The sequence below is a fragment of the Barbatula barbatula genome (genome assembly GCF_947034865.1).
Source record: "Barbatula barbatula genome assembly, chromosome: 2".
NCBI classification, from domain to species: domain Eukaryota; kingdom Metazoa; phylum Chordata; class Actinopteri; order Cypriniformes; family Nemacheilidae; genus Barbatula; species Barbatula barbatula.
The window spans coordinates 11,650,758-11,678,027 of record NC_136767.1 but is presented as its reverse complement, the minus strand read 5'-3'; the positions used below and the strand labels follow the sequence as shown (position 1 = coordinate 11,678,027).

Here is a 27,270-nt window from a genome sequence, read left to right as displayed (position 1 = left end):
AAATCATTTACACATGTAGCTTATTTAATGAATGAAAAGATGTATTCAATTAACAAATTAACACTTAATATGTTTGGCAAATTATAATATCAATATTTGCGTTACTCACATTTACTTAATTTCTTTACTTATGCATTTACTCAATTTAATCAGTATATTACATTTCACAGCATTAAAGGTTTACTCAATTTATTTTGTGTAAATTGTTTCACGCAAAATATCTTTACAAATATTTAGAGTGAATGGAAAATTAATTGCTGACCATCTTGAATGTCTCACCACTGGCTGGCTGGCTCCTAAGGCAATATGAAATATCACTATCATTCTACTATTGCGCGCCAAGCTTCTGAAAAAAGGTCATATTTATGCCTGCCTGCCTGCCTCGTAATCTTTTATTATAAACAAAGCAATAATCCGTTTTTATAAATGAATGCTATGTCCTGAATTGGGAATATTTGAGCATTTATTTACAAATAGCTATTATTCATCTGCAAATAAATGGGACACTAATGGGACGTATATTATACAAAGACATTTCATCTAGCAAAACACATCCACAAACAAATCAAGCCATCCTCAATCCCGACATTCTGAAAGTAATCTACTCTGTGTCCCCAAGTCTCTGTCACGTGTTAAAGAAATCTTGAGCTATTTTCTAAATGGGAATGGATGAAAGATTTCACGCTGAGATGGGGATTCAATTTTCTGCCCATCTTTGTAAATGAAGAGTAGATAACTGAGGTAAAGGTTTCTAAGCTAATGGAAGCTGTTCAAATGACTCCTTTAATTTCACAAAATGTGCTTTAACTGTGTCACATTTCACATTAGGATGTGATATTAAAATCATCTGCAGTAACTGTTTTGATATAAACAAAAATAACACTCGGCTCTCAGGTGACAAACAACCTTGCTTTGTAAATATAGTGCATTCAATAGTCTGTACATAGTGATATCTTCAAAAAAACAACTTCATCGTGAAAGTGTTACAGTATTTTAGTACTGGGAAACATGAAAATAATTATTTCTACACCCTTATTGTCATCTAAATGAAAGAAAATGTCAATTTTGATAAAAGATAATGATTATTAAAAAATGGATTTCCCAAAAACCTTATTTTGTGGCAAAAAGATTGTACTAGCTAAAACTGATGCAGCTGGTTTAGACATCATTGCTGTATCAGACTGCTCGGGATGCCTAAACAAACAGCAGAAACAAAACAATGTTTTGCTTAAACAAAACAATGTTTTGCTTAAACAAAACCATGTTTTGATAAAACCGCGGTCTTTATATTCCTTCCTGAGGAACGAATTCTTATAGCTCTCTCTGCATTTTAAACAGGGACAGATGTATTTGAACATTCAAACATTTACACATCAGCTTTAAACAACAATAACAGATTCTAAAAAAGAATGTGGGGTTTCTATTCTGCTCAATAATTCCTTGCTGCATGAACAACCATATATAAATTACAGGAGAGCTAAAATCAACGCTGACAATGCAAACCAATCAGGGCAAGAAAAGATGGAACATTACATGTTTTACAATCAAAAATCTTCTTCAAAAGCACAAAATATTCACAATGGACAAAATACACATAATGTACAATGTTTGCAAAGATAAAAAATTACAACTAAAATAGACAGCTTCCAGAAGTATGCAACACTAATAATGATGCTCTCATTGTCACGTCATTTGCACACTTAGAAGCATACACATACACTTACAAAGGATATTAAACGTTTAAAATCTAGTATCTAAACTACATCAAAAGCTTTCTGTGTTTGTGTATGCTTGATCTTTATCGAAACAATATGCAAGCCACATTGCTGGTTTATAGATTGTGAGACACGAGGAACAAAGTGGCAGTCCTTTGCTCATCATATCGATTCGCCTTATATGCTTTTTGTGCACCGTATGGTCTCAAATTTACAGGATAAAACAGATAAAGATCAATAAAAAGTTGTCGCTGTAAGGAATTCAAAACAAGTAAATAAATAAAAGGGCATCTAAAGAAAATATGTGGAGAGTATATATAGATTAAAAGGTCATTAAATCTTAAAAGGTAACAGTAGACATTAAATGACAAAAAAAATACATTCAAAGGTGCTACACAATGCCATAGAACAAGTTAGTTAATAAAGTTAGTTAAAAACTAGTTCTGTGAACATTTGACTGGTTCTTATATGTGACCCTGGACAACAAACTTCTTCAAAATTTCTCATCTGACAGCTTTCTATTGATGTGTGGTTTATTAGGACTATTTCAAACTCTGGAATCTGAGGTTGCAAACAAATTATAATACTGAGAAAAAATTTCCTTTAAAGTTGTTAATCAGAGATGCTAACAGGTCGTTGCTAGGAAACAGTTTGGTTTTAACACTCTTTATTGGCTTACCGCTTAATGACGTGGTGGAGAGTAGATGAACCTAAAATCAGAAATTCTAAGCTTTACATAAATATTAAACTTGAGTGCCAGCGGTGAGTATGTAGGCACGTAGGCCTGTTTCCCGACATTTTTTATAGTGATTTTGCTATATTTTTTATAAGTTTTTATATATTTGTGGTAGGAAATTGACAAAATATCTTCCTGGAACATGATCTTTACTTAAGAAAAGATAATTTTGACCCATACAATGTTCTAATGTTACAAATGTTCACGTGTTACTTAAGACTGGTTTTGTGGTCCAGGGTCACATATGGCACAGCTGTGAAGAACCTGTTACTGCACCTTTATCTTTAAGAGTGTAGTTGGAAACTCAAGGTAAAGTACTTCAGTCTTCACTCAGGGAGAGAGAGTTTGAAGTTTGAAACGGCAGAACAATGAATACACATTTGGGTTTTTTAGTGCCATTCCGATGTATTATAGTATGTAAAGACATAAACAGGTAATTGGATTAGATCATCTTTCACCATAGGCAATAAGAATGTGTTTAACACCCAGTGCGGAGGGGTTTTTCCCTCAGTCTATGCCATCAGCATGGACCTCAGTGGTAGGTGCTCCATAGACTCCTACATGTCCTGCTTTCAGCTGCAGCAGCATAGACAAAAAGTGTCCCGAACATTCGCCCACCTCCTGTAACTGTCCATTATCCTCTGAAAGCACAAAGCTATTTGTGACAACAGACATGCAGCCAGACAGAAAGTTGGGCCGTCTCTGCTCTATATAGAGAAGAGGGCTCTTCACAGTTTCCAGAGCAGACAAGTCAAAGTCAAGCAGTTTCCTTATCATAACCACGGACTGAAATAGAGCAGAAAGACCTCCAGTCACAGCAACCAACTGCATCTCATGTTCCTCTTCTTCGTGCCCAACATCACTGTGATGATCATCTTCCTCATCTATCTTCACCAGTAGAGGAAAACTAAAATAAGGCAGCTGGGTGATGTCTGAGGTAAAATCACTGAGAATTACTCCACTTTGTGGTAAGTATTTCCCAGATCCCCACGTGCTGTTGAGCGAGGTAGAGATGACTATAAAATTGTTGTGACTATCAAGGGCCCCTATTAAACTGCATGACGTGTGTAATGCCAATAGCTCTCTCAGGTTAAAATGATTCTGACTTGTGTTGAAGAATTCGTTTGCCAAATTTAAGAGAGCATTGTAGGAGGCAGTGTCATTAAGTTCTCCTTCGCTCTGAAAAGAAAGGTTTCGCTCCCTGACTGCATCTAATATTCTGGATATCATTCCGCCTGCGAGTTGGGAGGGGGCTGACAGAATGGTGTATTTCTCCTGTTTCTCAATAAGGGGCTCATTGATTTCTCCAGTGCCTGCCCGAGCAGCAGCAAGAAAAGCTGGTCTCTCGGCTTCAGAAATGTCTTGAGCCAATTTTACGGCCAGCATTTCCGAGAAATGGGAGACATTTTGCCCGACGCTCAGCAAAAGTTCCGATAGCTTCCCGTTGGCGACATCTGCACCCTCTGATTTCATGCGGCCATCCGCATCGCAAAACACATCGCACAATTTTGACTGGAGTATTTTGTCTTTGTGGGTTTCCAAAGCCCTGGAAAGGATTCCATCAATACTGAAATTTTTTGCAAGTTTAGCAGCGCCTTCGAAAAGCGCACTCCATTCCAAATGTCCGTAGTTAGAATGTAATAATCTAAGGCCCTGCAAAAGCGAGGGAGCTGCATAAGCAGGCAATTTTTGAGAAGTATCGTGTATTGCTTTAAATGATTTCAGAGTGTGGTTGTACAAAATAGCTGAAAACGCTGCACCTTAAAGAAAAGAAGAAAAAGAATCATTCGGCAACCTTGATAAAATGTTTACAACATTTGCCCTTTCAGAAAACCTAACTAAATCCATAACTGAAGCTTTTCAAGATTTACTATATGCACTGGAAAACAAATTGCTAAAATATTTATAAAGAAGGTTTTCTGGGGGAAGGAAATAGAGTTGTGTTTCGTGTCCTGAGTCTAATTATTTTGTGATATGTTGTGATAGAACCTCTATTTTAACATTAAGATTATGTCTTATTATGTTAATACGTTGTACTATCCCAAAAATAAAAATTCTGTTGCTATTGACTCACCCTCAAGTTGTTCCAACACTTATGAAATTCTTTGTTTTGTTGAACAGAAAATATATTTTAAGGAATGTGGTAAACTAAACAGTTTTGGGGCACCATTGACTACCATACTAGTTTTCTACTTTGTAAATCAATAGTGTCAGAAGTGTTTGCTTACAAACATTCTTCCCATATCTTTCTTTGTGTTCAGGAGGACAATGGAATTTATGCAGGATTGGAAGAACTTGAGGGTGGGTAAATGATGATAGAATTTAAATTTTTGGGTGAACTATGCCAAAAAGAGTATTATGTTAACTTAAAGATTAAGTATTAAGTCAAGGAAATTATGAATTGTGTATGTCAAATTGCAGTGGACTTATCCATTGCTAACCAAGACTGTGCCAATAAAATATTGGATTTCTAGAAAAGTATAAAAATAATATTTGACTGACCCAATCCTGCAGTGTGTGGGTGGACAACTCCAAGGCAAAGTAAAGCGGCAATCGCTGCATCTACCACATTTCCTTTCGCCTCCAGAAGCTCTTTACCCATCCTAGAGCAGATTGCTGTGAAATCACCACAACACACATTGACAGATGTTCCAAAACACATCAATACATATTCTTCATCTGAAATAATGCTATATTATTATATGAAATGTAATATTTGAATTACTATAATATCATTATACTGTTACAACTACAGTCTAATGGGGTCTTGCCTGAGTCTGTAATGACAGCAGCCTGGTGGTACAGAGGTTCACTGTGCTCATGGGTGTGACTGTGCTTATTATGATGATCATCTCCCTCTTTGTGATCGTGGTCACTGTCATCATTATTAATATCTTGGTTATAGTGATGGTCATGCTCATTTTCCTCAGAGTTGTTGGGTTTCTGGTATTGGTCCCGATGTCCCTCAATTCCAGACCAATCCCCATTCCACTCATACACCATAAATCCACAAACTATTCCTAGAAGAATCAGGGCCACCGTGACCCTGATGTAAGTGTCCCTTTCTCTTCTCCCTCTTTGCTGATGGAAGGGCCTGTATAATATAATAAAATGTACAAATGAACAAATTTGAAAAATCTAATTTGGCAGAGGTATTTTCTGTCAAACCAAAAGTAAAACTTTTGCTGGTTTTGATACAAAAACTGTTCTAACTTTTGTCCGTCACGTTTCAAAAATACAAACAAGTTTTGATGTGTTGACTACAGTATAAACAGGGGTATTCAATTCAAGTTTTCTGATTTAAGAGCATACTAAACCGTTTACTCTCATATCGCTTTCATAAAATCCTCAAACCAAACATTACGATGGATTCTATTGTGCTGAGAAAGATCGCTTTGTTTATGTTTCCTAAAAGGAAACACAATGTAATGATGAAAGCGTGCTCGGGTGCGGATGGTAATGAACAGTGTGAGTGAATGCCAGCGTCGGAATGGGGACAATGGTACTCTGGAATGGGGAGAATTGTACTCCGGCATGGTTCAGGGCACGCTATATTGTAGATGCATGGCTCTCCAATGCAGTTTGTTCGTCTGTTCAGACGTCTGTTAATTTATCAGAGATGCAGAACACCACACTGCAATTTTCGGTATGCACAAGGCAGAGTCAGTCGTAATCATTACAAAAAGCTATAAGACCAAGTGCCTAACAAGGTCTACACACGTTCATCCGAATAAATGGATGTGACATTTTGGTGGGCGTTACCTGTAATGCAGACGCTCACCCACACCCACTGATTAACATGTAATTTGCATGACTTTAAAAACAAAAATGGAAAAGAAAATGAAATTGTGTTCTTATTATTGCGTGAGCATTGATAATTTTTATATTGGCAGACTTGCCTCGAGGTTTTAGTGACAATGAATATCAAATCACCAATTGCATTTTCTTTTTCGATTTGACGGGGACAATGCATTGTCAGTAGGGTTGGACCGATGTTGGGCCGGCATCTTGATTTTCCTGCGAAGTAATAGTATAGCATAGTAATGTGCTCACATTGTGTGTGTGCGCCATGACGACCTGAACTGTGCATGTACGCAATGGCAGCGGGAAACATCACTGAGGCGTGACCAGCGCAGTTGACAGATCACACAGCCTAAGCTGGAAGAAATTCCAAATCAGCAGGTTGTGAATGTGTGAGTACTCGTCATAATGCTCACGCTGTCTTGAAAACTGGTGGCAAAATGCGATTTGGTCTGGAGCCTTGATATAACTGTTTTTAACGTTTTGGCAGATGGCCATATAGCAAACAGATACCCTCAACTCACCCCGCCCCACGATGTCATCGTCCATCGCGATGTTTCACTATAGGCCTCGTCCGATGCCAATTTGGTAGACATTGCCCAACCATAATTGTCAGTGTAAAATCTAAATAAATTCATTTCTATTTTATTTGTCATTATGGCACATATTGTACAGTTATGTATAATGAAATTGTTATTCTGGTTTTCATGTTCATCGTTTAATTTATTCAGGGGCGTAATTTCCACTGGGGAGTTTACGTGATACACAGGTATATGCCGTATGCCCACTAGAAAAGATCAAGGATTTCTGTATTCCCACTTAAAAAAGTTATGATATGAAACAAAAGGAGATCATGAAAGGCAAGAATACACTATTTAATTGTAAGTAAGCCTGCCCATGAAGGTACTGCAGCTTCGGGTGGTGTGCAGCTGCAGCAGGTGTCACAGAAAAGGAGCCCGACGAGGCACTTTTAAAACCACTGCGTATTCTTTAATAAAATGAGCGTACTTGTTCATTAACATAACTGTAAGCTGATTATTGGAATATGAATTAAATTGTTTCTAACGTAAACAAAACAGTTCCCCCCGTTTTGTGTACCCCCCACTTCTCAAACCAAAGTTGCATCGTTGAATAATCTTTTTTTTTATTTGGCAGGATTTACCTTCCATAAAGTAATGTAGTTTAGGAATCATTTTGTATTTTATTTATTTTTGAAGTATATGACAGTTATTGTATGAAAAACAGCTTTACTTTTGTGATCCCATGAAAAAAATGAGACTGAGAATGTCAGAATTAATTTCATTAATGTCATTAATAAAATCCCAAGGTGTATTCCAGGCTCACACGAAACTATCATAACTAAATAGCGTTTTAACCTGTTAGTAAAACCACAGTGGCCTGCCCTGTTATTATTCCTAATAATATCACGTGGGGGCGGCTTCTCTATGGGTCGTTTGCAGCGTTGCGTCCGTGTAGCGTCAGCGCACCTGCTGCACAACATGTTAAGCGCTCACACTGAAAGCAGCAACAATACACTGTAGCTAGAAGATCCATCTCAAGTGAAAATAAGCATATACTATGTTGCCAAATCGAATGTAACCTGCACAACAGGCGTCAAACAAAGATTACTTTCATTTAGTAACTTACGACTGAAAATGTATAGTAATTTCGTCATCGTCCTCCTCTTCTGGAAAGTCGCTCTCGTTTACATCTTGTACGTCGCTTGGAAGTACTGTATATTTGACAGTGCTATGCACCATTTTCCTTCTGCCCACTTCGGCTGTAATGTCACAACATTGATTCGAATGAACTGCAATCTTCTACTTCCTGTTTTTCCTGACAGGCAGGTAGAAACACCCTCCCTGAAATAATAGAAAGCTGGGCGTGTCAAAGTGACTGCACTTAACGTTTAGTTTTTATAATTATTACAACATAGGCTTATATATTAAAATAATTATCTATGGTTTTTATTTGTTATTTGTTATTAGCTATTTCTTTTTATGAAACGCTTATACAATAGTAAAACCTGGTCGATGTTTTTTAAGGTTATATGCTAATAATAACTACTTTTAAAAGGCATGCGCACTTCAAATGGTCTTAGATGTCTGTGAAGTCCTTACGTATGTGTCCACACAGGCTACGGATGAAGCAATGGGATGGCTCTGTGCTGATTTCCAATATTCCAGTGACCTGAAAGTGAGCTAGGAGCATAAGCCTCAATATTTCTTTCAAAGTAGCCTGGGACTCCAGATCTCCAACTTCAAGGGAATCACAGCGTGCATCATCCCACCTTATTTACCTTTTGACATTTACTAGGAGATTTTCACACATGCAGAACGTAATTGAATGTAAAATTCCTGCAGAGATTCTTTAAGAAATGGCGTCACACCGAGATGTTCAAAACAAGGATATAGATACAGTAAGATATCTTTGCAATGCTGACCAGTTTAAATGTCACTCGTGTGGCTACGACTTCATTTCTTTGTACCTTCGGTTTTCTGGGTATCACTTGCCCCCCTCTATTCCAGATCTGAGTCCTGGTATTCAAATTCACCTCTATACCATCAAGAAGTCCAACAAGTAAAATCCTTTTGATCAGTTTTAAGCATGTTTTGAATAGGCTTTGGGACGAGGTGATTTGTAAGATGTACTTTCAGTCTGGCATTGGTTCCTGAGAGGTTTTTTATGTTTTACTTTTTGTTTTGCCTGGTGCTCATTTTGAAAAACATCATTATCCCTGTGGATGGGGGTTCAGAAGATCTGCATCTTTATACATCAGCCTGTTTATAATGAGAAACACAAATTAGGTTCTCAGGAGGGACAAACCAGAGGCAAAGATGCTGTCAATAAATTCAAACAAACTTTCTCAGTTTAGTTTAAAAGAAATGAAGAAACATTCTGATTAGGAGCTGAAATATCTTTGTTATTGTGCTTTATTATTTTGGTAAAGTATAGACCACTTCAGAAGATGTAAACACCGCTGGTAATACGCAATAAGCGAAAACAGCACTTTAGATACAGATAAAATGGATATGTTTGATTAAGTTAAACAATAAAAACATTGGTTTATATCTAGACACAGGAGCTCCCAAAATGCGAACATACCTGTATGTGCATTTAATTGTGCATTCAAACTGCTTCATTGGCCAGTTTATTTTCTTGCACTTCCTTTGAGTTCACTAGCCTATAAACAGTTTACAAACATATTTTTATACTTGCATAATTATAAATATGGTAGAACTGTACTTTTGGGGGTGTGGCTTTGATGTCAGAATGAATCATTCACCATGTGCCATGCGGGCATGATGCCCTATCCAAACTAAAAAGGGAGGAATTAATCTAGTCAGAAAATATTCATTTCTCATGGATGAGCCAAAAATCCCCTAGAACCCCAGATGACAAATCTGACACTCCTTTAATTTGCAAACCATTCAAAGATGCCCCAAATATATAGCGGGCAATATTGAGTGGGGGGGTGGAGTACCAATTACTGTATGTTGTATTTCCCACATTTGTTGGACAGTTGTACCCTGTTTTAACAGTTTTTGTTAAGTGTTTATGTAGTCCAACCCTCTTTTGTAGAATAAACCTTACGCTGAAATAGACTTGATCTGAAAAGTCACTAAGAAAATGTCAAACCCTCCCGTTGGAATACCAAAATAACACGGAGCCTTTCAGGTTGCATATTTATTGTATTATTTCACAAGGTACAATACAACTATCTGCTGTGTCATGACGTAATCCACTTTCTTCTTTGTGCAAAAGTTTTAGCACAACAAAGTTAAGCCAAACCACAGTCGTCATTGTTGCGCACCTCTGGAATCAGTAGTGAGAGGCATGGTTTGAGACAGGATCATTATACTATTCATGTCAACAGGCAAATAAATCTTCAGGGCTTTTTTATAACACAATAGTGGGATAGTTCAATATTCTGAAAGTGCCTTAAGATCAAGCATTCTGAAAATAGAATTGTTGCCAATACCTTTCTGTCTTTAGGGGGCTGGCTGCGTTTACATTTGTCATTAACATGCGTCCTGTATCTGGTAGGCCTAAAACCTCCCAGAAATCCCTGCCTCTTCTCACTTGTCTGTCCGAAGTCTGTCAGACTGCGGAGCAGATGACAAATACAGAGGAAAGTTAACTCTTGTTTGCCACAAATGATCGTGGATACTTTTTTACAATGTATCTGTAACGTTCTCAGTAGGCAGGAAGGAAGAGGACAAGGTTGGCTGGACTGACACAGGCTTTTATTCTTACTTCACAACAGAGACATCAAAAATAGCAAACACAAATACACAGGTGGCTGTTGCTCTAGCACGCTGCGAGTGGTTATATACGGCATACAGTCCAGGTAGCGCTTTCCTAAGCTGTGCCATTTCCCCGGTAGAGCCAGTTGTCAGTCCGCCTCTGTCTCCTCAGGTGTGGGCCGCCTTGTCGGTCTCTCCGTGCCATTAATCGTTTTAATAACTCCAGCTTGGTACCAGCGGATGTTGTTTCTGATGCTATACTGGAAGTCCATTGTTTATAATGATAATATTTCCATGGTGTCAAACTCACGCATTCAGTGTTATTAGCTGTGATAGCAGTGTTAAAATGACAGAGTAATGTATATGGAAATCAATAGGAGCTCGGTAGACAAATATATGGCCAGGCATAGCTCACCAACTTCTGGTATTAACAACAGAGAGTTAGTTTACGCCGCCTTTTAACAATTTACTTAGGATCCCCATCATTATGCAAGACCATTAGGACCAACACAGACCACAGAGTAAAGCCCCCCTCTGGTGCTTATGAACACCTCTTCCAGCAACAACTTTAGGCCTTGTTTAAAATGATCCAAATGAGCGTGTTGTTGCATGCTTCAAAAATGACCTTATTCCCAAGTAGGCGGTTGTGCATGTTGAGTGTAAAATTGTGTGCTGTGACCGTTCAATTTAGAACGTAATTATTGACCATCAATAGCCTACTTCATAAACAAATAGTATGCTTCTTTTCAGACATAGTACATCCTCCTTGTGACCTGTATTGTTTGTGTTGTATAGTATAAGTATTTTTTAGCAGTAACTTTTTAACTTTATGAATTTTGTGGCTCATAGTTAAAAGTTCTTGATATGGAGATCATTTGAAACTGATAGATGGAGCGGCCCCAGCGCTAAAGGATACCTGACATGAACCGCATAGGTTAAGTCTAATGTCTGTGTTTTACTGGCTGTGATGGCTACGGACACACAGGGTAACATCACGTCAATTCTAAACATTTGATTACAGTTTTATTCGTTTGCTTTACATTGATTTACAGGGAGTGCATTAATCATATGTTTCTTTGAGTTACCTGGATTGTTGGGGGCGGTCACTTCCTGGTTGGGGAGTGGCAAATGGCTGAGGAGACCTATATCCGGAAGCCAGCTCATTAGGCCATACCATGTTTCAAGGCTATGTATATAAGCCTATACGCCGTCACTGTTTTATTGATTGTTTTAAGGCTTAGCTATTAATTCTGGTCCTCATGTAACTCCTCAACATCTATTAATAAATAATTAAAACCCCCTTTGTTCAAAATACAACTTTACCTCACTGTTCCGGTCCCTTACACTGGCAATCGGTGCATATGTGCATGATTTAAACGACAATACTTATAATGAATCAATAGTTATGCAGGGATAATGTACTGTATTGCGATTATGTATTGTGTACTCGTGATTTACTTCCTCCCCCCCGCGCACCCCCAGGAGGTCTTATTTTTCTCGAAATAATCGCACAGCTTTATCTATCTTTTATAAATGTGATCAAACTAAATACTCTTCGAAGATACGAAGTATGCAATTCTGCTCTATATGTACTCAAGATTAATATGAGATTGGCAGAAACTGCATGTGTTATGGGAAACGTAAGAATTTTCTGGTTATGCTTTCTCGTTTGTTTAATTCCGTGCGTTTAAAGCTTTCAGGAGCAGTCTGTGTGGAACAATTGTGCTTTTTAAAACAGCTTCTCTCAAAGGATGGGCCAGTGGCTTTTTTTGATTCACCCGCGGATGTCAGCAATTTGTTCCAGGGAAGTCACAGAGGCTTCAAGCCCTGCAATGAACTTTCATAATAAACAGTTTTGAATCATACGGAAAAACGGTGTGTTGAGAGGATTATTTCTGTGATGTGAAGTCCTTATGGTAATTGTGCAGCCGGGTTGTAGGGTTTAAAATTGATTGTAACGCTTTGACTCTTTGACGGTAATACGGTCTTTAATGATTATTCAGGAGGAAAATCTGGTTAAGTTTCACCCAAGGTAACTTTTAAATATGAATTCTAGGACACGCTAATGCCAATAATCCCTACAACAGACTACATTTGAGCAAGTTTATTTACTGAATATATCACAGAAGTCGCCGGTTTCAAGAGCATCTCACCGGAACATCCTTCAATGTTTATTTTTAATATAAGCAAATTATTCGTAGTAAGACTTTCCTAAACTTCCTATGATCATCTCCAAAGAACTACTGACTCCTAAGAATATGCACTAATCAATTATTTACCAACTTGTCTTTGCATGCAAAGAGAGAGCTGTCTGTCTGTGTGAGATGTCAGAGAAAAGCATTCAGGATCTTAACTCATACACTCCGTCTTGAGACCAACCACCAACAGTTTTTGACTAGTTTGTCTCTTTTTTGTTTATGATTGAGCAATATCATTTTCTTATAAATTTAATAACATCAATGTTGAACATTATTTAATGTACAATGGACAAGTCAGCATTTGATATATGTAATAAGGAGGTAGGCAAGGCAGTCCACACGCAATAGGGAATTATTAAGACAAAACAAAGGGGCAACATTCAACAACAACTGACAACCAACAACTCAAACACAAGGGCAAAAATACACTGGGTAAACAAAATAACAAGAAACACATTGGGCAACAATTAACAAAGAACCAATGAATAAAAGAACTAGGAAACAGGAAAGCAAACAACCAAGACTACAAACTAAAAGTCCAAGAGACAGGGGAACACAGACTAAATCATGGCAATATATTTGTTAAATAGCGACATAATAGAAATTAATTGTATTTGGCATGCAATAAGAATGGCCTTGGTGTTTCAGACTTCTTTGTAAGCATTCCTAGGTTCCTGCACCTAATTGCTGATGTGATTTCGGTAAACTGTAAAAAAAACAGATATAAACCGTGAAATAACAATTTTCCATGTAAAATTAAAAGTGTCCCTGTTTTTCTTGTAAATTTGCAGTCTTTTTCAGTCATTTTTTGTTTTGTGATCATTTTTTAAAATACATGTCAAATATTTTTTTTAAAGTAAAGTTCCATAAAATTACAGTTTTTTTACATTATAGGTGGAGAAACTGTAAAACAAATAACAGAATAAATCTAAAGAAATTACGTTATTTTACTGTTTACTTTTTTGTAAATTGCAACATACCACACTCACATTACTATCTTGTCTAATCATAAAATAGTGTTTGTCATTCAATTTCTTTCATGCCTCACTATGAATGTTAATTTCTTTCGGTTTTGAAAAGGGATGAAACTTAATAAGTGTACATATCCCTGACACACTGACAGTCAGCATATCTTCCTGCCACACTTATGAACCAACTCAATTAACCAGATGAAAGAGAGAAGCTGAAAGTCTGGTCAGGTCTGAAGGAGTGTGACATTTAATTTCATGTACCAATACTCATTTAGAAATGCTAACGGTGACTTTCCGTGGGGGTCAACATTCACCACGTTCAACAAAATCATTATGCATTCTTTAAACACACGTACTGCAGGCAACAGAGTTCTCATTACTCTCCTGAACTTAACACCTTCTCAGAGGGAAAAGATAGAGTACTAAAGAATTAATGCAAGAAAGAGACGAAGAAGCCTCTGGCAATCCCCAGACCCGCAGCTCCTGACATAAAAACTGTTTGTTGAATAATGAGTTTCATCATTCTGGTAAATCCCAGCGTTTCAAACTAGCACTGCAGTGTTCTGTGTGCAGTGTTGCACTATGCTATTATTTCTCAAAAGTATTAATGCATCTTCATGCATTTGCTGTTGCCAAATTTGGTTAGGATTAACTGCTTGATAAATTTGCCATCTGTCTTATCAAGAGAGTATTGCTTTAGTTTTGAGGATTCATTAGACATTCTAAAGGTTTACTCTCAATGCTGTATATTATAACTTTTTTGCCAACTGGTGTTACTATACTGTACATACTCACCAACAATACAACCAAACCTTAAATGACATACTATAATCAGTATCAGAACAATTCACATTTATTTCTAAGAAAGCTCAAGTCATATATTTATGATAATACAATACAATTCAAGTCTTTGGGCTTTTTCTGAGTTTGTTCTTTCTCTCCAGGGAGCATCACAATCAGCAGAGGATGATGGGATATGCGGTCATGAAGCAACCAAAGTATTCCTAACACCTGCCAACCCTCCCTTCCACACACAACCTACACCATCCTGTCATTCGTCCCTACATAGTCATACAGAAGTAGACCTGAATTCCCGCTGCAACCATTTTGTATTTGTCAGCAGAAACTGTTGCCCTCTGTTCAGATCCATCTGTACATGCTCAGCCTTTTAATATGTTACCCAAGGACCGGGAATACTGTGCACTTTAGATGCAAATGAACAAATTACATTGACAGGATGGTATTGCATAGAGCTGGCAACCTTGTGTCTCACCTTGTGGTGAGAGCAGAGACTGTCTCTGTAACTGTCATCACAGCAAGACAGATCAATCCATATCTCTAAGCATGAGCAGTAGCAGTGATGGTCACCTTTCTTTAAGCATATGGAGGAGGATCAAATAAACGAAAGGGTGGACATCTGAGTAGGGCTGTCTAGGCATAAAGAGTAAATAAATGTCATATCTATAGTAAAATGTCACTTGTCAAAACTAGAATTTTCATCATTGGAAGTATTGTGCTAAAACACATCTCAATATCCCAGTACACCATTTAAATATTGTTATTGTGAGATCCAGCATCAAAAGCTGCCTTTGTCCAAGTCAACAAGAGCATTTGCATTTTAGAAATAAAATTAATTGTTCTTGCAGTAGATATATAGTTACACACAATACAACTACAGAAGCGCATGTGCGTTGACAGCAGATGTCAGCAAAATCTGTTGGCCTCAGCTTTGTTGCATTTCTCAACACAAAAGTCCATATTTATGTAATAAATAAAGCTACAAATAGACTGGTTTTATTGCAAGAGTTATTGTTAAAATTCACTTTAGTTGACACGTTGAAAAGCTGGAAATAAAGGAAGGCATTTCAGGTTGTATTTGAACAAAGTGGGGTCCAAAGGAGACCACACTTTTTGAGATTGGATGAATGATTTAATAGATTGAAGGATTTTGAGATATAATTTTTTAAAGAAGATATAGATATACATCAGCACATTTGCGTGCTGTCTATACAAGCACAAGGGAACATTATTATATTATAACATGAAATTTTGCACTCTAAAGCTAATTAACCATTTTGTTTGTAATCTTTAGCATTAAAATGAAACACTGACAACACACATCATGTCATGTTTCTCTTGGTTTAGTGGCAGGATCATGACAGAACCTCATGTTTAATGTGGAGAGAGGCATGTATGGCCTTCCATACACTCTCTACGGTCTCGTCTCTGGGGTTAGAGTGTTGGGCTTGTGATCAGAAGGTTGCCGGTTCTAATCTCAGTGCCAGCAGGCCATGACTGAAGTGCCCTTGAGCAAGGCACCTTACCCCTGATTGCTCTGCAGTAATGTGCCACTGTAAAAAACTACTTGTAAGTCGCTTTGGATAAAAGCGTCTGCCAAATGAATAAATGTAAATGTTCCAATCCTCTTGTTCCTTGTTATTGATTTATGCCCTTCACCTGTTCCCCTCTTGATCCCTTATTTAATGCCCTTGTGTCTTCTGTCTTGTGCTGGTTCATTGTGGTTGTGTAGTGAGTTCATGTGTTTGTCAGTTTAGTTTTGTAGTTGATGTTAATAGTTAATTTTATTCTTATTTAAGTGTAGTTATTATTAGTCCTGTCTTGTATTGTTATTGTATCCATGTTTTGTTCGGTTACCCCCTCGTGGGTCTTTGTTTTATACTTATTATTAAAATCCTCTGTTAATAACCCCTTACCCGCTGTCTGCACCTGGGTCCTCTGTCCATGTCTCACCATCCGAGATCATGACAAAAAGAGGACAAAAAGAAAAAGAGCAATACAGACAGGACTACATTTTCTGCCAATGTCATTAATTCACATCTTTGAACACCCAGTACATTTATTATTCTGCAACGCCTCCATTCCACACACATCTACCATCCACTGCTGAAGGCAATGATTTCATCGCTTGACTTTACTGATGGTCTCCAGTTATAACAAGATGGTCTCTTGTTTTCACCCTTTATGACTTTAACACTGGCAAACGCTCTGGGCAGAAACTGAACTGAAAATAACAAGCTAGTCATTCAATGTTTGCTTTAACTTATTCAGTCCAGTGATAAAATGCGAGTTCCCTTTCTGTCGGTCTCTCGGCGTTGTGTCGAGACTGACAGAATGGGGTTTGACTTGAGAACCTATCATCTCCGGTTATACTTTGAAAAGGCCAATGAACTTGGCGAATGGCATCCTGGAGTCCGTCCGACACCAGGATTGTTCCGTGGTTATCGACCCGAAGGACGCATACTTTGTGTCTCGGTTCTCCCCCGGCAGACCATTTCTTCGGTTTGCCCTCGAGGGTCGGGAATACTAGTAGTTACCCTTAAATATCTTGACGACTAACCAATCTTGGCTCACTCGCGGGATCTGTTGCCTACGCACAGGGACTTTGTGCGCCGGCACCTCGGCCGATTGGGCCTACGGGTCAACCAGGACAAGATCATGGTATCCCCTGTCAGAGCACCTCTTCTCCCAGTATGGAACTAGACCATGCAGCACGCCTCACGAGAGCGTGCCCAGTCGATGCTGTGCTGCCTGGCCCCCGTCAGGCAGCAGCCAGCGGTCCCCCTGAAACACTCAGAGGCTCCTGGGGCGTATGCCGTCCTCGTCGGCAGCCATGCCACCCGGGTTGAACTTATTAAAATATTTGCAACATTTTTCCTAGTAAATTGTAATATCTCAGTTCCTTAAAAACTGTTCAAACAACAACAGCCAACAGCTACAACAGTTTCAATACAGTAAATCTTATGTGCAGTATACAGTTCTGAAAAAATAGATCACCCCAAATATGCATTGAATTAACATTTCCATGTGCATTGTGACCATTCGATTCCAGTGTCTATTGAACTCCAACAAAAGCAAATGTCAGCAGTGACATAAAGTCACCAGCAATGTGAAGACTGAAAGAATGCAAAGAAATAAGGGATTAAAAATCAGGCTAATTCCGTTTTAAAATGCTTATTCCAATAATATGAGGTTCTAAAAACATATTTCTTGTTAATTTGACCAGTTTGTCCAGGTTTTATTTTCTGCATATACAAAATATTTGTTGGAATTTGGTAGAAGAATTATCAATCTATCACATATTTTAACACAACTATAAATAGCTGTATATATTTTATAGTAGAGGCCTATTATACTTATAGTCAATGTTTTCTTGTACAGCTGCTTTGTAACAATGAAAATTGTAAAAAGCGCTATATAAATAAAGCTGACTTGACTTGACTTGACTATTGTCTGTCAGTCTATAATGGATTCAATAACTGCTTACTTTTATACCCTTACTTTTAGTCACATGTGATTGCTTTTGCACTTCTTGTCAGGCTGCTTTGATAAGCAGAGTAAAGAAAATGTGTTTGGCTCAGGTGTGCTGTTCAGATCTCCAAGGTTTTTTGACAGCTTGACAGCAAAGATTAATAATAGAGCCAACGTTGTGACAGGTCTTAATTAGTGAGACCTCACAATATCAGGAAATAGGCTGACTGGCAGGCAAACACAAGCTTCAGTTTGTTAGGGTGTAAACAGAGGTAGTTCTGCTAAAGGAACCATGTGTGACTTTGGATAAACACTGTGATGTTAAAAGTCACATAAATTCTCACTACAGCCTCCTCATTGCTCTGTCCGTTGGCGATAATAATACAAGATTATCCACACCTCAATACCTCTTGTGACAAAGGCAATAATGAACCATTATATGGCCTCATTCCAAAGTGGTCATTTTGTGCTCTGGCCACTGTTTCCCTGCCAATATTATTTATTTTTGAAAGTGCTTTGTCTTGTAAAGAGAGCAAAAGTTCACTCAGAACAACAATCTATCCACAATTCAAAAGCTATTCAGGTATGTTGCAGTGATATTGATTATGGTGGCCTTCGTTTTTCAGAGCAAGATTTCTTGATTTAAACCTGAATTCTGCTAATTGGATGTATTGTGCTGTAGGTCGACCTGTATCACCTCTTAATAGCTGCCATCAATAGGTCAGACTTTTGGCATACACTTCCAAACACAATTTGCTTATCCTCAACTCTCTGACATTCTGACATTAGGTCTATATTCTTAAAAATGAGTAAATCGATCGACCTGTTCTGATTCAAAGAGAGATTTGTAGCTTGAATAGCGGCTGATTTGCCAATTTATATTTTGTTGAATTACATGTTTACAAAAAGTCAGTGGTGATCGGTGCCTCCTCTTAAGGGGAAGGAGTAATGCGAAGCTCGGACAAACATGTACTGTATGTAGCCCCTCGTGTGTGTGCCGCGTCACGTCAAAATATGCGTCCGGCTCGCTACATGAACCTATGTGCATCGTGCATCATGTAAAAATATGTGCCTGCTGCATACGCGTTGGATGGGCTTATGAATGAGCAGCTTGTGTTCAAAAGATACTCGTAACACTGGCTTAACACTTAACTCTGATTACCCATTAGACATAGCGAGTATCATTTGAACACGAGCATCTCTTTTATCATACACAATGCACATATTATTTGATGGGAACACGTATTTTGACTTGAAACAAATGAAACTGGGAAAGTACAAACAAAAGTCTTGACAGAAAGGATCAAAACTGAATAATTTGTCTTTGTCAACATAACGCTTCATTATTCATCATCTTTATACACATCTGAACACAGTCATGCATATTATATTGCATTTATGTCCAAAAACGTACACACAGCACTTTTAATATTAATCACTACTTATTTGTGTATTGACACTGTAAAGGAAAATTCACACTGATTTCTAGTTTGTTGGAAGAGTTTGTTTTATCAGTGTGAAACCCTGTTGATGTTTGTCGGATCAATGTCAATGAGAATTTAGATGGATAGAATGTTGTTTGTTGACATTTATTGGAGTTCCTTGGTGTTTTTGTGTCAGTGTGAATTAGCCTTAAAAATGACCTATTTTATTGTGCCATTTGTATCATCTGTTCTTAGAACACGTTTTGCAACTTTGTTCACGTTGTCCCAAGGACTTTTAGTGGATTCAATGTTTTGGCAGAGTAACTACAGCTATAGTTCATCAGATTCAATTTAAAATAAATGCAAGTTCTTATTTTGTGTTCCATTGCAATAGAACACCTTGTACATCCAAACACAAATATTAATTAAGGCATCCAAATACTATTCGGGACAACTGCGCATGCAACTGGTTCTCATATATAAAACAGAAGGTTAGAAAAAGTTTGGTTGAAAGTTTTATTACAACTCTCAAACATAAGTATCAATATTTTTCATTTGGCTGACAGTGCTGATGGTTGTAGAATGATGTCGTTTATGTGTAAGAAATGTCCCCCCTAACTTACAGGGCTGAATTTGATTTTGTTAATTGATTTTCTGGCAGGTTCAGTGGTCTCTACATTGAATTAAGTGACGAGTGAGACGCTTTTTTATTATGGCAGCAGTTGATGAAATGACTCATACTTAATCCAAAACTCTCTAAATAATCCTTTAGACCTAGAGAACATGTTGTGATTTGCAATGGTCAAATACTTTACATATTAGGGCTGTCGGGATTCATTTTGATTAATCACATCCGGCATAAATGTTTGTGTTTACATAATATATGTCGGTGTATTGTGCATATTAATTTTGTACAAATACATGTATGCATATTTAGGAAATATTTACATGTATTTATTTATTTTTACCAATAATTGAAATGATATATATTTTCTTAAACATATGCATTTATGTGTATTTGTTTATAAAAACAAAATTAAGATGCACAGTACACAAACATACATATTGTATGTAAATGCAAACAATTCTGCTTGCGATTAATCATGATTAATCATTTGACACCTCAAAACATCATATTATGTTAAATGAATATTATCATTCTCTTTCTTAAATGTGAGTAAACAAGCTATGGTCACAAGTCTAGCTTGTTAATCTTGATCTCAATTAAATGCACTTTGAAAAGCAAACAGTTTTGTATTGAGCGAACGGACAGTCAGGTTACATATGATGAGTTTCCCCAGACAGCTGTCACGAGCAGGGTGATTTCCTGCTAAACAAAACAATAAAACACTCTTATTAGTTCCTCGGGTGTTCTGCCACCCATATTGATTCAATGTGAGCGAGGCAGATATCCACAAAAAAATACGAAGACTTGCTGTGTTCTTTAGTTATCTTAGTATTGTGGGATGGAGACTGTTAGGGATGACTGAATCACATTTAATGAGAAAACAATAATGAATCCTAGCACAGGTTGTGTTTCAGCTCAGTTAATGAGGACTAAAGGGAGGCAAGCTGACAGGCCAATGGATTTGGCACAAGCTCCACTGTCAAGTGTCAAGCTTGTTGGCTGCTCTCTTTATGACCTGTGTCTTTCCCAGATGAATGATGGAGAGTCTTTACTAACAGCTTTTCAGACCAGCTCAGAGGAAACATACAAATACTCGAAGAAAACTTTGCAGTGTCTTGCCTAATTTGAACCACAAATACCGCAGGTCTTTCATTTAAACCTTAACGAAATGTAACTCCTTCTTTTCCCCTTGGCTGTTTTTGAGGTTTACCATGTTAGTCAGCACTGCATTTACTTCAAAGTCTAAACTGTATTTCCTTGTTGTCGTGACCATAAATAATCCCAAACATTTTAGGCGCAGTCATTTGCTGTTGTAAGTCGTTTTAGTTGTCATGCATGAAATTCAACCATGAATATTCTTGGTAATATGACGGAAACACGTTCCCCATTACACAAATCTAATGCATTATAATCCTGAGCTGCTGGGTTGGCCGTGTGCGGGAATGCTTCATCAGCAAAACATCAGTTCTAGTTTAACCCAAAATGACTCCCATTCCTATACCACAAGGTATAGGAATGGGATGGGAATAGGAATTTCATCATCAATAAATATTCACCTCTTTCCAAGAAAGTGGTGAAAGGCTTTGCATTCTCTTTATATACATTTGCTCCGTAGTAGCAATCAAAAGCAATTTAAGTGAGAAAGGATACCGGGATTGTAATTGCAAAGAGAAAATTTTCTCTCTTTGGCTTTGAAAGATTAACTATTAGAGGAATTTGAGGAAATAGGAAGTGGCTAGCGGAGAAGCAAAGCAACGGAGTGCCATGGATCACTTCCTTCTAATGGCCCGGCATCGTTAAAAGCTTTTCTACCCCTTCTGAACGTGACTCAAAACATAATTGACCTGTAAGGCACTTAATGAACATCACATATCACAAGCCTCTGAAATTGTAGCATCTTATCAATGAGTCGAGCAGTCTGGTGGAACGAAATTAACACTCAACAGATCCCTGTTTTGTTGAAGGTCGTGTTCCACAAACCAAACAAGCCCTTCTCATTAGATGCATTGATATTACCTGTGAAACAAACCATTAGGAGTAATATGTTTATTTGCAGAGTGCCTTTGATTTCAAAAGCACTTTAATGGCATTGATAATGGATCTAATAGTATTACAAGATATGTATTTTATAGAACACAAGAGAGCAAAATCAAACCTATTTTTCAAAACCATTGAGACCTCAATTTCATATAAAACTTATTTTCTGAAAGAAATAATCCCTGTTGCATGATGGCACCGTTTAAAAAATAATGATTCTTTACACCTATGGCACCACTATCTATCTATCTATCTATCTATCTATCTATCTATCTATCTATCTATCTATCTATCTATCTATCTATCTATCTATCTATCTATCTATCTATCTATCTATCTATCTATCTATCTATCTATCTATCTATCTATCTATCTATCTATCTATCTATCTATCTATCTATCTATCTATCTATCTATCTATCTATCTATCAAAAATAGCTTAGAAAATACATTGTGGAGCTTCCGCATATGGGAACCCCTTCCATTTCCACTTTTCTAAAGTCTTATTGGATAACGGCAGTAAAAAACTGGCCAATTATCGCAAGACATACAACAGTATGCAAATACTGACAAACCCTGGCAGTATAAATGCGGTGCATAGCGACAATACCTAAGAATCTATTAATCTTGAACGCCTGCAGAGCTGATGAATGGCGAACACGGCGGTCTGCGCAATGTCTCGTTTCCGCTTCTCAGGGAACCGAGGTTACGACAGTAATCAGAGACTTTCCTTTCGAGAGTGGTCTCTCAACAAGCTTCTGCATATGGGAACGATATACAATCCCGCCATGAGAGTACCAAATCAGTCAGACCAACTGAGCTAAATGTTACGGCAAAAAGAACCAGGGGTCACTTAGCATGCATTAACGCTGCTAGTGGAGATAGAACAGCCCCATCGTTTCCTCATTTAGCTCCTGCCTGTGTCTCAACGGGTTGGCACGTATGTTTGCTTTGATTTTGGTATTGTGTTGTAATCTTGTGCCATACGGGACCGGGGGCACTGAGCATGCATTAACAGGGTGGGCAGTCGTGGCCTAATGGTTAGAGAGTTGGACTTGTGACCAGAAGGTTGCCGGTTGGATTCTCAGGGCTGGTGGGTAACCACTTGAGGTGCCCTTAAGCAAGGCACCTTGCTCCCCTGAGGGTGTCTTGTGATAAAGGGCTGAAACACCAAATGAGGTGACAATGTGTGCATTGATGGGAACCATCAAAGGGCATTATCAGCAGCACCTCACCAAAAGGCATCTTTCACCCAGGATAATGGATGTGATGAAAGTGGGATCGAACACACAATTTATGAGATGTTCCTCTGATAATTGCAAGGAAAGGTAAGTATGCTATGTATTTCTATAATAATGTATCCCCCAAACACAGAGGATGCCTACCAGACGAACCCAGTGAAACCTCAGAACTCCTTTCCTTTATTCATATTCGTGACTGCTCCCCCTGCCATGCATAAGGCGTGGGAAATGTCCTGTTGGGCAATTCAACTGTACTGAAATAGTGGGATTATAACACCTAGTCCCATCAAGCGAATCTGAACAATCTGGCCAAAACCAGTGATTGCTGTGAAAGGGCAGCTAACAACCAGGGAAATACCTGGTGACAGCCTGGAGAGACTGCTGGCAGGAGGGAATAGACATGGGCTAGCTACCTATGTCGGCAGGATATGTTACTATAAAGCGTAATGGGTCCAGCCATCTTTGGCTAAGAAAAAGAGGAAGAATACCCCTGGAGTCTGCGGGATCACATGGCAACAGACCTAGGAATGGACAAAGAACCAGGAGATCGGCACAGCAGAAGTTGTAATAACAGGGATAACAGGGAAATACAGAGATACATTTGCGGACAAAGGTAACATTAGAGAAAGGTCTTAAAATCCATCGGGGCAGGAAGAAGTGCCTGAGAGAGCTTAGTGAGGGGCCTCGCATTGACCCATACTTCACAAGAGGTTGGGCCAATCCGTCAGGCTAAGCCCAGTGGCGTGACAAGCACCACAGCCCACAGGGTATCAAAACTCCAGATGAAGCCTAACCAGGCATAAATCTACCAGCAATCAGCAGCACGGAGACTACCCAGCCGCAGCAAGCAGTAAAAAGGAAAATGGATGGAAGAAGACCACAGATACTCTTGCCTAAAAGAATGGGCAACCATTGACTCGGATCTCGTCCAGCTTTTAGCAGGCCAAAATGGAGATGTGGAAAGAAAACTGGAGAAGATGGGGGAGATCATATACACCTATGGGGTGGAAAGATTTGGAGTGAAAAGCAAGAACCCACGGTCATAGAAGAAGACGACGAGCGGACATAAGTCCAGGAGAGAAAAATTAATTGAAAGACTTGTGAGAGAAAGGAGGAGCCTGAGGAAACAGAGGACGAAGGCCACAGAAGAGGAAACAAAGGGCCTAGAGGGGCTACAAGGCGGTATTACAGTAAAAGCCGCCTGGCCTCGCTGCGAAGAGCAGAGAGCTTGAGAAAGCAACATTAGAAAAAGGAGCGAACTAGGATCGATTTCTACAAAGATCCTTACAAGTTTGTCAGTAGCATCTTTAGCACAGAGAAAACTTGGAACCCTAAAGAAAGGTCTGGAGGAGAGCAGGAGGCATACTCCTCAACAATTGACCAGTTATGCCAAATTAGTCTCTTGAATGTAAAAGGTACGATTTTCTTCAGCGTTGCGTCATTGACACTTCAGTGTAGAAGGCAGGCATAGGGGTTTCTCTGAATGTTTGGAACATGCTAACATCATCTGGCACCAGTTGCAAATGTCAATAAAGGAGAAGAAAGACCTGCAGGTGTTTTTCTAGATCTTGGCAATGCCTTTGGATCAGCGCCACATGAGCTGATGTGGACAGCCTTTTGCTTCTTCCACGTTCCAGAGCAGGTAACAAAGCTGATTATGGCATATTTTCAGGGTCTCCAATTCTGTTTGACCACACAGGATAGTACCCCCACATGGCAACAGCTGGAGGTTGGCTTAATGGCAGGTTGGACATTTCCACCACTGGCTTTCAAAATGGCAATGGAAAGAATAATCCGGGCATTGTGTTGGGTTGTAAGAGAGCGTTTGAAAAATGGGTTGCGCCTACCTCCAATCAGGGCATACATGGATGACACGACAACCATCACAACAACCAAAACATGACAAAGTAGCTGCTGGATAAGCAACAGGAGAACATTAGTTGGGCAAAAATAGAGGTCAAACCCAGGAAATCCTGCAGCATTTCTATTGTCAAGGGTCAGCTTATCAACAACAGGTTCTTTATAAAGGGCGAGCCAATACTAGTGGTCACAGAAAAGCCCATCAAAAGCCTTGGACGGTGGTACAACGCAGACCTTAAAGACGGCGAACAGATGGAACAACTCATGCAAGAGACAGCCAGGGGACTTAAAAAAATCAATAACACAGCTCTTCCTGTGAAGTTTAGTCTCTGGTGCTTCCAATTTGGCTTGTTGCCATGCCAATTTCATTGTATGAGCTCAGGGTGGCTGAAAATGCATAAGGCATGGGAAATGTCCTATTGGGCAATTCAACTGTGCTGAAATAGTGGGATTATAACAGTCCTATTAAGCGAATCTGTGTGCATATTGTAAATTAATTCAATGGTTATCAAGTAAATACACTTGCCATAAATAAAATATATGAAATCATTCTCACACTAAAAGGGCAAACTGAGTGGCTTTGAAAGTGTGTTTGGAATTGGAAGTAATGATATTCTCAAATGTTTTGACAATCACTACACCTGTAATGTAAGGTTTATTTGTTTTTAGTTTTTATGACATTCCTACATCCCAAACACAGCTACAGCTAATAGAATTGGGAGTGTTAGATTTACATGCGAATAATCAAACATTGACAATATTTGATTGTCTTAGAGGGGCCCAACAGAATATTCTGCAAAGGCTTGGGCCGGCCCTATTTCTGAGGCTCATGATATTCGGCTCCATCCCAGCAAATGCGGTTCACTGACTGAACTGCCAGATAAGAGCTGGACAATCATTTATTTAGTGCGGCTTCCTGAATGAGAACTTGAGAAATGTGCTTGACTGTCTCCTCTGTACTCAAACACCTGGGTCTTACAATCCTTTTTCGATAATATAAAAATTATTTAAATATGCAGTTATCACAGTTAGGTATCAAATCTACAGGGTTTGTTCCATTTGATTTGTTTACTCATTGTCAAGGAATTTTACTGTAACACATTTTTTGTAAAAAATAAATATGCTTTGCTTATGTGGTTTGCTTTGTGAAAGAGAAGTGAAATTCTATAAGACTGTTGACACGTGAGAAGGTTTCTAATCTTTAGTCAAATAAACTTAGGCAGATCCCCTTGTCTTCAGAACAGTTTTAATTATTTGTGGCACTGATTCAAAAAGGTTCTGGAAACAAACTACCAAATATTGGTTCATGTTGACGTGTTTTTAGATTGTCAGGTGCATATTTATGATGTGAATCCTCTCTTCCACCCCATGCCAGTGGTGCTCTTTTGGATTGAGATCTGGGGGCCAAGAATGTAATTTGAGGACAGTGAACTCATCGTTCAGTTCAAGGAAGCAGTTTGAAATGATCTGAGCTTTATGACATGTAGTGTTGTCCCACTGTAGTTATTACTAATTTATGAACGTTAAAGCAGAATTTGGTAATCATAAGACATGTACTGTACACCCTACATAGGCTACAATAAGCTATTACAGTAATTTAAGCTATTTGTAATATTTACACTATTATTGGCCATATTAAAAATAAATAAGCTATTTACACTAGAATTGCCCATAATTAATTTTCGAAAAACAATTGATAAAATAATAGACCAAAAGAGCCATTTTCAACATGATTATACAGTCTTACAGAGGATTTGAAAAGGTAACCATTTAGAATAAGCTTACAGTAATATGCAAGTTCTACCATTTTAATATGCTGGCCTGGCATTTGCAGAACACCACCCACATTGATTGTTCATTAATTGTTTAGCAATCTAAGGACTAGAAGCATCATTACAGCTTGTTCCATTGGGCAGTTTGTGCCCATGCCTAATAACTCTCAATATTGTATTCCAATTTTCAAACCATTTGACATTTTCTAGTTAAATATCTAGTTTTAGTGACATTGTTTGTTCTTAAGGTGGAGACACAATCGTTGCTTCTGGGGTAAACGTTAACAATCAATAAAGAATGTCAATGCAGAAAGGAAAATAATTGTGGTGCAATACAGAGATAAAAATATTGATTTCATTGCAAAACAGCT

General features: G+C 38.3%; 1 protein-coding gene across 2 annotated transcripts; it reads right to left on the bottom strand.

The window, feature by feature from the left end:
- Positions 1–447: 447 nt before the first annotated feature.
- ggt6 (gamma-glutamyltransferase 6) lies at positions 448–8,090 on the bottom strand. Of its 2 annotated transcripts, none has more exons than XM_079475512.1 (4): positions 7,900–8,090; positions 5,223–5,545; positions 4,954–5,067; positions 448–4,211 (listed from the first exon to the last, which is right to left on the bottom strand). In XM_079475512.1, exons 1-4 carry the CDS (start codon positions 8,010–8,012, stop codon positions 2,959–2,961), a joined length of 1,803 nt encoding a protein of 600 aa, XP_079331638.1. In that variant the 5' UTR covers positions 8,013–8,090; the 3' UTR covers positions 448–2,958. The 2 variants fall into 2 exon arrangements, with proteins under 2 accessions (XP_079331638.1, XP_079331639.1); XM_079475513.1 differs by having other exon boundaries at positions 959–4,205; positions 7,900–8,060.
- Positions 8,091–27,270: the final 19,180 nt, after the last annotated feature.